Source organism: Gorilla gorilla, chromosome 8, assembly GCF_029281585.2.
Source record: "Gorilla gorilla gorilla isolate KB3781 chromosome 8, NHGRI_mGorGor1-v2.1_pri, whole genome shotgun sequence".
Taxonomy (NCBI): domain Eukaryota; kingdom Metazoa; phylum Chordata; class Mammalia; order Primates; family Hominidae; genus Gorilla; species Gorilla gorilla.
The window spans coordinates 64,179,165-64,196,056 of NC_073232.2; the positions used below are offsets into that span (position 1 = coordinate 64,179,165).

Genomic DNA, 16,892 nt, shown 5'->3' on the forward strand with positions numbered 1-16,892 from the left:
GAAGAGTAAAATAGCCTCATGCTAAAGAAATAGTCAAAGTTCCTTCATTTTTCTTTTTCTCAGTAACATTCCTTTATAGCAAATTGACTTTTTTCAGAAAGATAGATTAATTCTACTGTGTATGAGTTTCATTAAATGCCATATACAGCAGACATTATATGTATGGCTCATATTTTGATTTCCTTTATTTGTAGATACACCCATGTGCTTTGGTATTTCCTAGACTCATACCACCACCACCTCCCCCATTCTCCAGTCCCTCATATACCTAGCTAAATTTGCTTTTATGTTTATATTTCTTAACGTATCTTCTGAAATCTTTCCTTAATCCTTTTTGACTGTCCATTACATCTCATGGCCACATTTACTTAGAAAATTTTAAGGCCAAAAACATTATAAATCTTCCCATATTATCAATAACCCCTATCAGTACTTTTCTATCAATATTCTCTATGAGCTTAATACTGTTATTAAAAATAAAATGTGTTTTATAAGGTTTTAAATACCAGTACTAAAGTCAAAGTTCACGGCTGCTTCACCATGGTCATACCCAAAAGGCTGTTAGCCATGGGTCTCCTACACAACCTTTTAAGCTTTTTTTTTTAGGTGCCAAGGAAGTGATCTCAGCTACAATACCGTCATTCTACTTCCAAAGATGATTCCTGAAGAACTCTGAAAAGGGTATGGAGAACACAGTAAGGTCCAATTTTTAATTACGAGCCCAACGTATAAGTCAAGTATGATTAAATTACACTCTCGAGGAGTTTAAGTAGAGGGACACTTCTTATAGATAAGGCATAGGAATATTCTAAATGGTTATAAAATGGTTTACTTTATAAGAACACCTTTGGCAAAGAGATTATATCAGAAGACACCTTACCTGTACTGTGAGTGTCAGTTTACGAAATGTATCTTAAAATTTGAAAACTTTCCTGGGTAGCTTACCACATGGACTAACACATTTTTCTCAAACATTAATAATAATTGAGAATCAGTTTATAGGAGAAGCAGTGCAAATATGCTCACCCAAATGCCATGAGTTTATATGCCTTAAGATCTCATCTGGAAGAGAAATCTAGTGCCTACTTAACTAATGCTCAGAGACATTAATGACATGGTTGTAAATAAATCAAGCTTGCCAACATTTAATTTTTTTTTTGAGATGGCTCTGCTGAGCAATTAAAATCAATCAACATAATTATTCCATAAATTTTAAGCTACTGGTGACTCAACTGAATGAAACATCTAAGTCCTAAAACAGAATGCCAGACTGTCATCACAAAAATTGGGAGAAACCTAAAATTCAAATGCTGTGAAGGCATGCCAAGTCAACCACCACACATGTATTACTGTTGAACATATCTTTAGAAAGACACCAATTCTCTCATCACTACTTGCTATTCCAATTTAATCAGCCCTGTTAACAAAGGGCATGCATAACAGCTTCCAATTCAAAGTATTCATGAAACATGAATACAAAGTATAAATATTCTAGTTCAAGTTATTAAGTTGCATGGACCAATGAGAATATGCACATCGAGAGTGGAATAGAAACAATTTTTTAACAGCAAAAATGAATTGAAAAAAATTGGAAGATGAGTAGAAGAAAAAGCACACTAATATTATCATATAAGTGAAAAGCTCAAAGGGAAAATGAAAACAAAATCCAGCTACTTTGACCCAAAATAAAACCTTAAGAAAAACAAAAGCACCTACCAACTATAAACAAACAACTAATATTCAGAACTGAACATGATTATTAAAAAGCGAAGTAGTATGATCTTCCCTTTTCAGATATTTAGGAAGAGAAAGAATGAAGGCCAAAATGTCAAAGTACTCTTTTATGGGAGTGGGGTTATAAGTGATTTTTAAAATCTTTACATGTATGTATTTTATAAACACATTACTTTTATGATCAGAAAATTACGAAAAATTTTAAAAGGCATTCAAATAATTATAAGGAAAACAGTCTATTCAGAAAAATATTCTGCTGTTTTTATTATTGTTTACTGTTGTCCATGGTCTAAGTTTTTCTGATTGAAAAAAAAGAAAGCACAAGTAGGAGATTCAGATAATGAGTAAATAAAAGATTACATCTTTCATTTAGTATTTTCTCTTTTTCTTTTTGCTTCTGAGACTTTTAAGGTATCTTGACGTATTTAAACAGAGTCCCAAAACATCTAGAGCTCATTTCTGTTTTTATTAGTCATGAAACTAATAGACAAAGGGAGTTGATTTTTTTATGTCTAAGATCTCTTCCAACTCAAATTTGAGTTTCAGAAGATATTTAGCATTTCAGAAATTCTACTTTTGATATTTTAATAATTTGGTAGCCTCAAAACTTCATGTATTACATTTTGGGCTCCACGTAGATTGGGCCATTTCACATTGGTAAAAATCCCATTTTTTTTTTTTTTTTTTGAGTATCTCACTCTGCTTCATGTTATGCTTAAGCTTCATGGATAACTTTTATTGGTTGTGTGTCAGAGATAAATTGCTCTTAAATTGATAGATTTTTGCCTCACAGTATTAAACGACAATAAAAGGCCATGAATATGAGCAATTTCAAGAACTTGGTTCACTACAGTTTTAGGGAAACTGGGAATTGGTAAATTCAAAATTTAGATAAAAGGATTTTGTCTATAAATTAAGGATATAAAATTATACAATATAATTTTATCTATCTGGTCAAGGATTTGGCCAGAAGTAGTTTGAATCATCAAGGGGGCCAGTTTTTGCATTCTTATAAAAATTATGGCCATCACCAGCAACTTTACCCAGAAGGAACATGGTGATTATAGATTCAGATTCTTCCTTAAAGCAATTAAAGAAGACAGATAAATTGAACACCACAAGTCTTGAATTTCCAGGCTGCATCTTAAGATACAATCTACTTTTGTCATTTGTCTGAAATAGTACTTTTTTAAATAGTTACTGTTTTAAAGGCATGCTCAATAGCCATCTATTCGTAATTTGTCCAAAGCCTTGATATACTTGGTGCCTCCTCAGGTCTGTGTACACACAGACTCAAAATACACAAACACTTGTCATGAAGTCATAAGAAATCTGGCCAGGAGAGAAGTGATGGCAACAGGACTATGGGACAACACAGACGAATACCCTTTACCTCTTCACAGACCAAAGTCATACCTCCAAACAGAAGCACTGAATTCAATGCCCAGCCTGTGTCATTCAATCTCTGCCCCTATATCCTTACCTGTAGTTTGGTTTTGACATCAGTGCCTCTTGTACAAGTTAATTCAAAGCATGCATATGAACCAACTTCCCCAAGTAAGGGCTGTGATGAAAAAATTAGGGTCTGGGATCCTGCCAGGGCCTCCAGTCTCTGGATCGTGGCCCTTCTTTCTTATACTTCTGTATCTATGGGTTTCAAATTGTGCTCTTAGTTCCTCAGGTTCTGCAAATGACGAAAGTTCCAACTCCCTTCCAGATTATTTCTTGCTTTCATAGCATCAACTGTGAGGATAACAACTTTTACAGAACAGTAAGTGTTTACTGACTCCATTATGTTCGTTTCCGCACTAAGCACATCACAGGCATTCCCTTCTTTAATCCTTGCCACAGTCATAAGGTGGGTCCTTACAATTTTGAAGGCAAGAGAACTGAGGCCCAGGAACATTAAATTGTTTTCCCAGGGACACACAGCTAGTAAATGGCAAAGGATGAGAACCCAAGCAATATGCTTCTGGACACAAATGCTCGGAACTATTCTTCTCTTTAATTTTGGCACAGGTCAGTTTCTATCTCCTCCACTAAACCCGTCCATGCGAGTCAAGAATAATTTTTCTCTCCTTCCACATTCCTCTATTTATCTAGATCTAGTTTGCCAAGAATTCCTTGTAATCTTTCTGTCTTTCCTTTCTTTCCAACTAGATTATAAATATCTTAATTGTAGGGCTATGCCCCCTTTCTCAGTGATGCTCCCCAGAGAGTTCGGCAGTATCTCACATGAATTTGGTATGAGTCTTAGAAATTCTTGATAAATGACAGTGCAGATCTAAAATTCAATTTTCATATATCAACTGCCAAAAACAACATTTGAGATGATGTAGTTCAATGTTTTGCTGGTGACTGTCAAGGAGAGAGATATAGTTTAGAAATCCAGGTGTGTGACCTTAAGGAAGTTTCTTAAGCTCCTTAAAACTCAGTTGCCTCACCTATGCAATTGCAGTATCGATCCCTAAAGTGCAGGACTATTGTAAAGGTTAGAGATTCTACACATAGCCAAGCGGTATGTACATACTATACAGCTGATAAAGAATTATCATTACTTAGGTACTCAGAGTAACCCTGGATTCAACTAGAAAAGTGGTCTTCAAATTATTTTACCTGACCTGAACTCAAAAATTCCAGATAAGCACTTAATCCAGGGGAAGGAATGAGAGCGAATGAATAGCAAGGGAATTTAGGGCAACTGAATGGAGCTCCTGGAGGCTGTTCCCCTATTCTGTAACCAGAAAAGTCTGTTCTTATAAGCTTCATAAACAGAAGTACTCTATGAAATTTTACTTTAGAAATAAAGCAACAACAACAACAACAACAAATAATCCACTTAGGAAGATAATTTAAACAATGCTGTTTGATCCCACTCAGAAGGTTATAGACAACCATACTTTCAGGTCAATAAAGTATTGCTCTTCTGGAAGTGGAAGGAATTATGAGGGTATAACATGAGTATTTATCAATGAGGCAGACTGTTTCTCCTTTAGAGAAAAGAAACAGTAAAGAATACTTAGCTTTAAAGGAAAATGTTCAGCTACCCCAGATTGCTTCTTGAATCTTTTTTTTACCTGCCTTCTGAGAAGTCAATATTTATTCTCTAGGATCTATTGTCACCTTCACAGTGAAAACTCAATTCTTCAGGACTCCTGCAAATATTGACTGGCTCACGTCCTTGCCTGTATCCTTCAATACTGTAGGCCTCAGATCTCTACAGGTCTCAATTCCAAGGAACTTCCCATTTCTTTCTCAATGACTGTGATATATGGATGTCTTTTCATCTTCTAACTATTGAAAGCAAAGAGTTATGCAACCCACCTAAGACTACCTGGATCACACTATGAATTAAGTCAATGGCCACCTATGGAAAGTACCAAAGACCTTTCCACTATAAGTACAAAAGGTTGAACTTAATACATTAGTGAGAAATGTATTTTGATGTTGTAATGTATGAAGACATTATCAACTCAGTTGTTTTCTTAAAAATGTCCATTCACCTTTGTTTACACTTAATCCAAACTACACTCATGACCAGGAAAAGGAACAACAAAAAATCAAACGAAACTTTTTCTTTGTTCTGTTTTTCTACCAACATCCTAGCCATCAAGTTTAATAAATCTAAAAGTGATTTTTGTTAACAACATGGCTCGACAGTCCATGATTTTTTAATTTTTCCCTCCCTCTCAATCTGTTCTTCTTTTAATTTTACTTCTCACTATTCTTCAAAAGAATATATTAATAATATGTAGAAAGCTGGTACTCTTTACTAAGGCTGTGTTTTACTCCTTAAAAGAAAAATGCAACTTTCCTTAAATATCTCTGCTCAACAGCAACAAAACAAAAATAAAGCTGCAATGATGCCAATAATAACACTGACTACTTATTATAGTGTCTGTAATGTTCTTTTAAATTCCTCAATATAGACAATTTGATGAACATGATAGTATGCGTATGTGTAGGTTAACACTAACTGGGCAGCTATAGGGTATAGTTCCGTCCTCAAACTATAGGGGCATTACCTGGAAGGCCTTGTTACACACGGATAGCTGTGACCCACCACCAAAATTTCCTTTCAGTAGAGCAGGGGCCACAGATTTTGCATTTCTAATGAGGGCCTAGGTGATGCTGATGCTGCTGTTCCAGGGACCACACTTTGAGAGACATTGGAGTAAACATTTGAAGTTCCCTTACCAAGAGTTCATACATTAGGTATGGGTAGTAGGCATATTAAGAGCCTTATTCAGGAGTCTACACATAGGGGTAGGGAGCAGAAGGAGTAAAGGAGAGGTGCTTATAGCAAGGGCTTTAAATTACTGCTACCTAAATTTGCATCAGAGACTCTGTTAATGAACTACACTAATGCACTTCATGATCCTGGCCTGCATTTTCTCAACTGGAAAATCAGGGACAACCTCTTTCATCTACTAGATTGAGGTATTTTGAAGATTACATTACATAATGCATGGGATGACTGCATGGGATGACAGTTTGTAAATTATAAAGCATTATTATCATGATGACTTAGAAATTTAGTCAACAAAGAACATCTCATAAGCAGAGCAGGCTTTTCAGATTCACCAACGAAGTGCTAAGGTTACATTTCCTCAGTAGTCAGAGGAAATTGAAGGGGAAAATGAAGGCAAACACACTTGTCATGACTCACCTTATCCTTTTATTTTGTTATATAACAAAACATAATAATTTTTTCCCAGTCTTCATTCATTGTCTTTAGCTGCTGTTTAAATTTTCCTAATTCCTCCTTTGAAGAAATTTATTAACTAACATATTTTATGTAAAAAAATGTAGCTACTTAGTAGTGTCTCAAACACTGAACCATGAAGTTTCATCTCATGAAACATCCATAAGGGTTTCAATGCATTACAAAAAGTAGATCCTGCAATAGGTTCTGATTGCCCATTGTATGTCTCTAAGGCGTTAAACTTATGACCTTCTCATCATTATGTTACATAATTCATCTTTTTATAACAGATGTACTTAACATGGGTCCATGTACTAATATTTAAAAATTTTTGAAACCATAACATGCTGCATAAGTTTTTGTGAAAGCGGAGTCCTCAGACCAATAGAAGTAGTCTTACAGATACACTGGTGCTTAAAAGCAAAATGAAACATTGCAGACAAAATTTAAAAGCTTGTGATAGTAGAGCAATATAGCAAAGTAGTGTCAGACTTATGGTCCTCCTTCTCACTAGTTATGAACATGGGCCTAGTTGCTTAACTGCTTTAGGTCTTAGTTGCTTTTGCAATAAAATGGGGGTAACAACACCACCCATCCCTAAAGCTCTGAGCCTCATGTGTTGTTCATGGTCTTCAAATGTTATCTGCTTTTATTACTTATTGTTACTGTGGAAACATTCATTAGGAATTCATCCTGACCCTGACCTATAGGCAGGAAGGTTTCCTTTAAGAAAAATGATTACAGAAAATACAGTATTGGCCTATGTTACTAGTTTACTTTTTATTCCTCAAATCAGTTGAATAAATACTAAAAATGCCTCTAAGCAAATTGTTAAACGAATGAATGAAGATTCATTACACCAAAAACTGACTCAAGCTTTACATGTATGGGAGCTTCTTATGGTGCAGATTTTTGTGGGAAAACTGCTGCTTCTGCAGGATTAACTAACAAAAACAGCTAAAAAAAAAATCAGTGTTTCTTGCCTATTGTTTAGATTTCCTCATAAATTACCTGTGATCTTTAAAACATAACACTCTATCAGCTAAAGTCTGACTCTTCTTTAGAAATAGAGAATATTCAAAGTATTCAATGTTTTAGTAATTAAAAGGAGAGGGAGAATAATTTATCAAGCCTTCAGAAGGAATTAAGTTTATTGCCTTTCTTTGACTATGGGAGGTAGCTTTTGCCTCAGAAGCACCGCTAATGTTTGACTATCTACCAGGCCTGGTCAATATAGAAATTGGACATGAATTTTTGGGAAAGTAGTTATATATAAATTATAAATACACTTTGATTGTAACAGTTTCCCTCAAGCCTAAGGAAAAAAATCTTCTCAACCTGTAGAAAAAAATATAGTTCAATAATAGTTTGCCTCTTCTCCGAAATTCATTTTTAGTCTACTTAAACAACAAAAAAAAATGAGATTAAAACATGGCTTTTGTATGTACATTTGTTCATGTTAGTCTGTTATGTAGCATCATTGATACCTAGTGAATTGATTCCTTTATTAAAGAAATTTATTTCTCAGGGATTACATAATTGGATTTATGTTACTAATTTCACAATATTCTTTAATAGACAAATGCAATGAAAATTTTACTAAGAAGAATATTGTCTAATTAACTCACTACACAAGTGTAACAACTTCCCCAAGATGCTGCCAAAATATACTATGTTTGCTTCATTGTCTGCGATGATAACATTTGTGGGAAGTCACTTAACTATCCCTTCCACAACCAGGGTCATGTTTCCACTCATCATTGGCCCAAACTTAATTTGTGTCTTCTCCCCTTCTTTCAGGATTCTTGGTAAAAATCATGTATTAAACTGGGAGAAAACAAACATGCCTCTCTTCAACTTACCTCTCAAAGGCAGAACAGAGACTGTCTCATTAGCCCAGTTATCTCTTCTGTTCTTTTGCTATAGCACAGCAAGCATGACAGTACCTGGGTACTTGTGCTCATGAAAACCCAGGAATAACGGTATTCTAGCAATTGTTTGTGCTGATGGACAGTGTTGCTTCATTTTCACATGTGGATGTGTCTTTATTATAAATCTAATACTTCATGGTGCTCTACAATGATATTTTCTAAAAAAGTATCTGATTGCTTACTTCTTGGTTTAGGCATGTTAAGAAATTTCCCAGGTTTGCAGCTATTATAAGAACTTCATCAATGACTCCTTTTCATTAACAGTAAAAATTGGCATTCTTGTCTTTTGTTCCTTTACCAATAAAAAGCACAGTGTGGATGAATGAGATATAGAGCATATGTATTAGGTATAGGCATTATTTTTATAGCATGTAAAAGTATTTACAGCAAAAAATTCAATCGAATCTCCTATTATTTAATTCTCATTCATCATTTAGGTTTTCGACAGTCAGCAGATTTTTCTGATACAGTTTGAATAATGTAATGCTTAAAACAGCTGCAAGGGAATGTAAAGCCATTTCACTACATAGACTCAAATTTATTTTAAAAACAAAAATAAACACAAAACTCCAGACCTTTAAACTTTGTTCTTAAAACATCTATGACACTTAGTAAAATACCTTAATTAGTCAACTTCCCCTTTACTAATATCCTAGGAAAGTTTAAGTATGTAAATTTAAAAAGATTCAAACCAAGGCAGAAAAATAGTTTTTTACCCAATATTATTAAAGTCATCAATTTGTCAGATTTCTTGTAGGCTTTTTAGGCTCTTTGGCATTAATAATGAAGTATTTTAATAAAGAAAAAAATTAAATACTTGTTATTAACAATTTAAGGAGAAATAATTCGTCAGATATTTTGCCCAAGTAATGTCATAAAATATCTACCACACCCACCATAGACGTTCTTTGTAGATAACTTTCTGTGGTGATTATATTGACCAGGCACCAAGATGTTTTCCTGAAAAGTGCTTTTTATTGGGTTTCATTGGAGTTTAGTTGAATGAGACCATTTGAATAGTACATGACCAAAGGTCTGGAGGCACTGAGAGCTGAAACTCAAAGTAAGAGAAGTAGGGCTTCAATTTAATGTTTACAGGCAAAAATACTCTGAGTTCAACATGTGTCACTGAATCCCTCTCATTGTAAATGAAACACCTTTTCCTTTTAAGTTTCCAGTAACTTCAACTTCTCCATTTTTGTTATTTTGAAGAACTTTGGGCACAGAAGCAAGGCCCAGGGTAAGTGCAAATTGATATTGCTATAGCTGTGAGGGTAGTAAAAGTGAAATCACACCCGGGAGTGACACTTTAGGAAAACGTGATAATGATCTGCTTCCAGGTGTGGGGACTGAGTAAGTAAGGGGTATTCAAACAACATGTGAGACATTCTTGCCCCTGTGGGGTTGAAAATGGATAGTAAAACTCCTTTCACTATACAATTTCAAAATATTTAGATAAAATATTTAAAAAAATCAAACAATACTGAAAACATTAATTGGTACTGTGGAAACCAACTATAACAAGCGATTCTTTCCCCATCCCCATGCCATTGGGAATGTTTGTGATTGGAAAGATACAAAGTGGTCATTTTCAGATCACAGTTAATAAAGAAAATTTGAGGCTATTTAAGCCATGAACAAACTCAAGACTTGTTAAATTTTTGTTTCCAATATAATGCTAATTTTATATATTTTTATTTCTTCATTCCTCAGGGAAAAATCAATAGTTATTTTATAAGACAGGAGCAGACTATGAATATAGATCTGAATCATACCAGGATTTTTTTCTTTCTATATCGCTGTGGTTTTGATTTTTTTAAAAATATTATTCCTGATGCTATCAGATCTTCCTCCTAGTGCTATCATGGTAACCACTGAAAATAAATGTTATTTATTTTCAGAAGAATGCCAATTTATTTTTTCCCAGATGAAAACCAAAGAGCTTGCTTTAAGCTACCATGGTGCTTCCTTCTGTTGGATCACTATGAACAAGCTCATAATCATATTTTATAGCATATGTCAATCTAGAGCTTTAGTAAGAAAACTACTTCTTGATAACCTAAGCTTAGAAAAAATCCACAGGTGTTCTGATCATATTCATTAGCTGGTGAAGTCACTGAAATGTATTCATTCACAGCCTGATACAATTGTAAAAACTGCTCTCCTAAACAGGAAACAAGTAATGTACATTGAAAAACTATTGAATGCTACCTAGGATTTAGTTACCACTGTGAAAATAAAAATGCATTAAGATGCCAGATAACTTTCAGGCTAATCAAGGAAAATAGAAAAGAGAAAGGATCATCAACGTTTTCAATCATGAAGGAAAGTGGGTGATGTTAGGGTTAAGGAGGTCAAAAGCCAAGGTATGTAAGAAAGAAGAAGCATGGATAGGTCAGCTATTGTGTAGAAAAATATTCCCCTCAGAATTAGACTATTACGCCCAAGTGGATGAATCCATTTTGAATGATACTCCAAATGGTCAATACTCTTGTCATTTGATACTCCAAATGACATGATGACAGGAAAATATGGACAAGTTGATATAATCTTGAATACTAAGAAATAAATGAACCTTAAAAACCAAATAAATTTGAAGACATGTTTTTATCACATGTAAAGAATAAGACAGCATTGGGAGTTTTATTACGTAGTCATTTTGTAAAATGTGATCCACATTGTGATCTAATTAGAATCATAACATATCCAGCCTGAAGGTTTAATTTAAATATATAGAAAAAAATGGTGCTTGAGGCCTACAGTCACAAGTACAATCTCCCTAGATAGCAGAGGTGGCAGGACAAAAACGTCCTGAAACAATAAACAAACATTATTCATACTTCATAGTGCTTATGAAACATTTGGAAGAAACAGTTGCGCACAGATATTGTTTCTGATTCATGCACAAAGCCTGTGTACCTATAAATGCAGATACATATTTGCAAATCACCAACTGTAGGCTCTTTTGTCAACACAACCTTTATATCTTAAGTAGGCACTGTGAAGAAACAAACACACACACATGCATGGATGCATTCTTGAGCTTTCTCTGAGTCTGTGTTAAAGAAGAACATGTCCCATTACTCATTTTCTTTGAAGATGGATGTTCTGACCCCAAAAGAGTTAGGCTTATAATTTGCATTCAACATCTAGTTTCTTCTTGTTGAATTAGATTCATACTGTCTATTTAAATTTGCCAAATCAGAGTACAATAGATGTTAGTGCAGACGAACATCATTATATAGAACTCTAATAAGAAAACTGATGTTTATGAAGCAAACAAATCATTTTATTAAAAATCCTTGCTGTAAAATTCATGTAAATAAACTATTTAAAATATTTCTTTAATAAAAATTCCATGTTTCATAAGATTAGCTACCATGTTATTACCAACTGTTGGCTTTTGGAAATTTTGTAGTTTCAATTAGATTAAAGTATCAAGCAGTGTACGAGCCTGAAATATTTAAAAATTTTAAATACTTCAAAACAAAAAAATACTTATAATACTGAGATATCATCAAAATATGCTATTCTGGTCTTTTTTATCTTAAAAGGAATATATTTCTCATGAAAATGAAGCATGATTGTAAAAATTGTTTCACTTAATGGAGCCATGACTATTCTTTCTATAGGTAAGGTTCTTTTTAAGTAAGTTAAAAGTTGTGGCAGATTCTATTATGGTTCACTGAGTCTCATTCTTTGAGCTATGTAATTGAATGATCACTTGAAATAAAAACATGGCAGCATCTATCAATCAAAAGAGTCCTATGCTTTCAGAGATCAAGAATCAAATGCCAAGGAAGACTCATCCTAAAAGGGGCCCATTTGCAATTGGTGTTACAGTGAACCCAATGAATAAAAAGGTGATTCACTAATAAGATGTGTAAGACAATTTCTGGGACTCCAGTTGACCATGCATTCTTATGTTTTTTAAATCCAATTTCATTGTTGTATTTTCAGTTATATGCTGTACTTCTGAAGGAAAAAACTAATACAAAAAGTAGTCAATGAGATCCAGATAAAACTAACTGAAATTCACAATGTACTTGTCATTTTGCCAATAGCATTTTTTTTAAATGACAAAACCTAATCAAAGTAATCTGTGACTGAAATCAACCACAGGAAAATGTGTCAGAAAGACTTTTCAAACATGAAATACACACGTTTGCCTAAAGATGCAATGAACCTTACATTGTTGACTTTTGAATTCAGCTCTGTTTGTTATACAGTCATTATATACTTATTCAGGAAGCAGATTTTTTTAAAAAAAATCTTTTTCCTTCTAATTATTGCAGCTGCTTCTGCCAAGCAATAAAAGTTGCTAGAGAAATCATATATACACATACATGTAAAATTAGGGAAACAAGCTGCTTTATTGCCCTGATTTAAAATAAGCTCAATCAGTAGAAAAGAAAAATGCTATAATATACAGCTTGATGAGCAGCTGAAGGCAAAAATATACTCAGATGCAGTTTTAGAATTCAGGAGATATCTTACTCAATGATGTTTGAATGAGATGAAGGACATTTCTTCTCTTAATTTTTCTAAACCACTGAGTAAACAAGTGGAATTTATGTGAAGAATATAATCCAAAATAGACAGACATGTAAAAATTTCTTAAATATGATCCTGAGACTATAAAGAGAGAAAAGGACTTGCTCTTATTTGATTCAAATGTATAAAATTATATCATTTAAAAAATCCTAATTATGAGAAGTTATTGATTAAAGGATAATTTTCAGAAGTCAGCAAGAAAATGTAATTATACAAAACTGATTGTTAACAATCACTTTTAGTAGGAAAACAAATACATCAGCTATATTGCAGGGCAAAAATTAAAATACAAAGAAATAAAAGTATAAAGATTAAATGAATGGGCATTTTAAACAACATCTCAAAGGCCTAGGGAAAAGACATTGAAAATATTTTAAAAATATGAAAATAGTCTTACTCTTGACGGTCGCTGTCCGGGTACAGTTGTAAAGAATAGCCAATTCCCCAAACACTTTTCCTGGACCCATGGTACACAACTTCACACCTTCTTTTGTAACTTCAACCTTACCATCTAAAAAGGAGGAAGGAAAAACATGTTGTATAAATTCTTTCTCATGCTTCATTTGTTGCATTTTTAATGTGAAGAGGAGTGTTAGGCTCATTTGTAAAAATGCAGTTACCAATTAAAACAAAGTCACCACGAGGCAACACAAGAAATAAAACAAAATATGGAAGTTAAGAAAAGTACATATTTTCTTAAATTTACTACTGAAAAGATTTGATATGAGATCCAAAGAAACAACAAGAAAATATAGAGACAAACAGGCAAACATAATATTATTCCAAATCTGTTATTAGTAAACCACAGTAATTCCAATTTTAACGTAATTTTGAATCTGAAAGAAAACTTGAGTAAGTGGTACATTTTCTACAGCACACTTCATACTTGAAAATTCTCATTAGTAAGGCAGCTATTATGAAGAGGGGAATTACTTTGACCCTTTGCCATTATTTAATTCTGCTCGTGGTATCTTTTTATTTAAAACATCTTGCCTGACTTGGTCAAGACTGTCTTATCTGCTTCCTAGCTCTGCAACATTAACTGTAGGAAAAAACAAACTACAAGGGTTGAGGGAAAAGAAAGCTGTGTTATGACAGTTTATGTTTGATAAAGGACTTGGAAAATGAAATGCTAAAGGAAGTAAAAGCTAAGGCAACACCACATACTGGGTATATATTGTTACCTGCAAGTAAAACCAATGCTATTCATGAGAGAAATGAAAAAAATACATATTTTTGAAAGTCATACCTATGTAGACTAAGAATTTCATCGCCTAACACAATCAAGATAGAAATAAAAAGGCAACACAGTCCATTCTTGACTGACTTCTCCTCTTCTATTTTTCTCCAAGTTATTTATCCACGGTCTACAGAAGAGAAGCTTAATGCCTGGCAAGAGAGTTAGCTTGTGTTTGAAAGGAACTATGTTCCTCCAGTGTTTGCCAAACTTCAGGCCTTTATACTTTGATTTCATAATTGTTCCTTTATTTGTGTGCTACCTGTAATATTTAACCTTTTAGAGTATTGACATTAAATTCACTCCTTCCCTTTTAAAACCAACCTGGTTTTATCTAGGCAATAATCTTTGTAACAACTGAGGTTTAATGTGCTGATTAATTATTTTCAAATACTATGGAGATAAAATCTTAAATATATATATTTTAAATTTTAAGTTTAATCCATATACTAGTGGTACATGATTCACCCTTCAGAGGACATTATCCTACCCTGAAAACCACTTCACATAAATGGTATCAGTGAAGAGAGAATTCTGCAGTAATTAGAATAAAAGTCCATAAAAATCTCCTCATTATTTTTGACTGGTGTATGCATGCCCCTCTGTATGTAAAGAAATTAGTCAGGAATGAACAAATTCAACAACTCAAAAGGTTTAAAAAGACTTTCTTACACAGGTACGGCCAAATATTCTAGCTTTCTCGTGGTTCACTTCTTGACTGTAGGAAAGAAAATTCTTCCCCATCAAAATCAGTCCGGTAAATTCATCTTTTCATAAGCTTCAGATAGTTCCCATGGCATTTTCCCTCCTTTTTTTTCAGCGGCAAACCTATGCCCCTAAAAATTTCATCTACCACTCAAGAATGAGAGACAGGACAGAATATCACACAGAGGTTAAAAAATTTATAAATCATCTAAAGATAGACCAAAAGTTTAGTTCTGGTTCTCTTTTCTGTTCCTTACTGGCCTTATGACCTTGGGCAAATTGCTTAACTTCTCTTTGCCTCAGTGAAATAGATACAATAAAAGCACCTATTTCATTGGATGACTGTCAAAATTAAGTGAGATAAAGCAGGTAAAATTCTTAACACAGTGCCCTGCACATAGCAAATTCTTAATAAATGCTTGCTCTTATCACTGGCATAATTTTCTTATAATTTATATGGAGGTATGATTTATTAGATGACATTGAAGCATAATATTCCATCATCTACTACAGAAACTAACCAAGAACAATATAGGGTAATACAAGTTTTTAATTTCCCCTCGCCCAGTGGAGAAAGAATTTGTTTTCAGATTCCCTCTCTATGGGGGGTTGAGGAGAGAACCTTTTAGATCACATCCAAAGAAGAAAATAGAAGCTCAGAAAATCATACCAATCTTCCTAGATTAATGCAGTGGCTTTGTACTTTTCTCCATTTGTCTATGTCTGGCCAACATTTGATGTAATGTTTCTTCAGCCCTCACAGCCTAGTGGTAGAGACTCCAAAGAATAATATGTAACAATTTTCCAATGCTTTGTAAAATTTTCTTGACCTATAGATCTAGTGTCAATTATACTAATAGATCTAAAAGCAAAAGGAATAATGCCTAAAGAACTTTCATAAATAAATGATTTGTACAAGTCTGTTTCTCTGACTCTTTGGGTTTAATAATTAAACATTTTCAGTAGAAAGAAACCTATGGGCCACGAGAGTAAAACCACTACTAAGAATTCTACCAGACAGTTTTGGAGTTTTTTTTTAAAGAAGGAGGAACATCAGGACTCTTGTTTTAGCTCAGTGGTTTCTTAAAGGAAATCTATGGACCCATTACATCAGAACTAATTTGTAAAGATAAGATATTCACCCCATAGGAAAGAGTGAATATCCCTTCACTGCCACGACCACCATACTCAGTTGTACTGCCACTTCTTTCCTGAAAAGCCATGCTCATATAACACTGATGTGTTTCAATTTACTGACAATTAATTTTCTAACGAATTATGTTTCCTATTTTCATATGGCATTACAGCCAGAATTGTGTAAGTCTCCAAAGTTTAAAATTTGTGCACAAGCTCACTTCTGGTTCAAACTTATTTTCCTGATCTTATCTTATATTTGCCTGATTTTCTCATGTTTAACTTATTTTTTTGATAAGGTAGGTACAAATTATACATATATGTATATAAATTATTTGTATATATGAATAATCAGTGCTCATAACAAAAGGTTGTATTTCACATTAATTGGAGTAGGCTAAAAATCACTTAGCCAGATTGTATTTGAGAAATAGCAGTTTTGACATAAAACATCTTTTCCAGGCTAAGTTAAACACTGGAAATTCAATATACTCACAACAGTCAAAAAAGTAAGGGATGTGATGTCATATGATAGATGAGAATGATCCAAAAAGCACTGCTTTTTTTTTTGAGATGGAGTCTCGCTCAGCCAGGCTGGAGAGCAGTGGTGTGATATTGGCTCACTGCAAACTCTGCCTCCCAGGTTCAAGCAATTCCCCTGCTTCAGCCTCCCAGCCTCCCAAGTAGCTGGGATTACAGGCACATGCCACCATGCCAGGCAATTTTTTTTTTTCTTTTTGTATTTTAGTAGAGATGGGTTTTCACCATGTTGGCCAAGACGGTCTCGATCTCCTGATCTCGTGATCCGCCCACCTTGGCCTCCCAAAGTGTTGGGATTACAGGCGTGAGCCATCGCACCCCGTCCAAAAAGCACTGCATTTTTTAAGTAAAC

At 33.9% G+C, this 16,892-nt stretch overlaps 1 protein-coding gene across 3 annotated transcripts in view; it reads right to left on the reverse strand.

Annotated features, from left to right (window-relative positions):
• PRKG1 (protein kinase cGMP-dependent 1) overlaps nt 1-16,892 on the reverse strand; it is a 1,413,735-nt gene that overhangs the window by 809,113 nt on the left and 587,730 nt on the right. For all 3 annotated transcript variants that reach the window (XM_055354062.2, XM_019034965.4, XM_019034964.4), the window contains exon 3: nt 13,322-13,435. In XM_055354062.2, the coding sequence (XP_055210037.1) occupies nt 13,322-13,435 (114 nt within the window). The remainder of the gene's footprint in view (nt 1-13,321; nt 13,436-16,892) is intronic.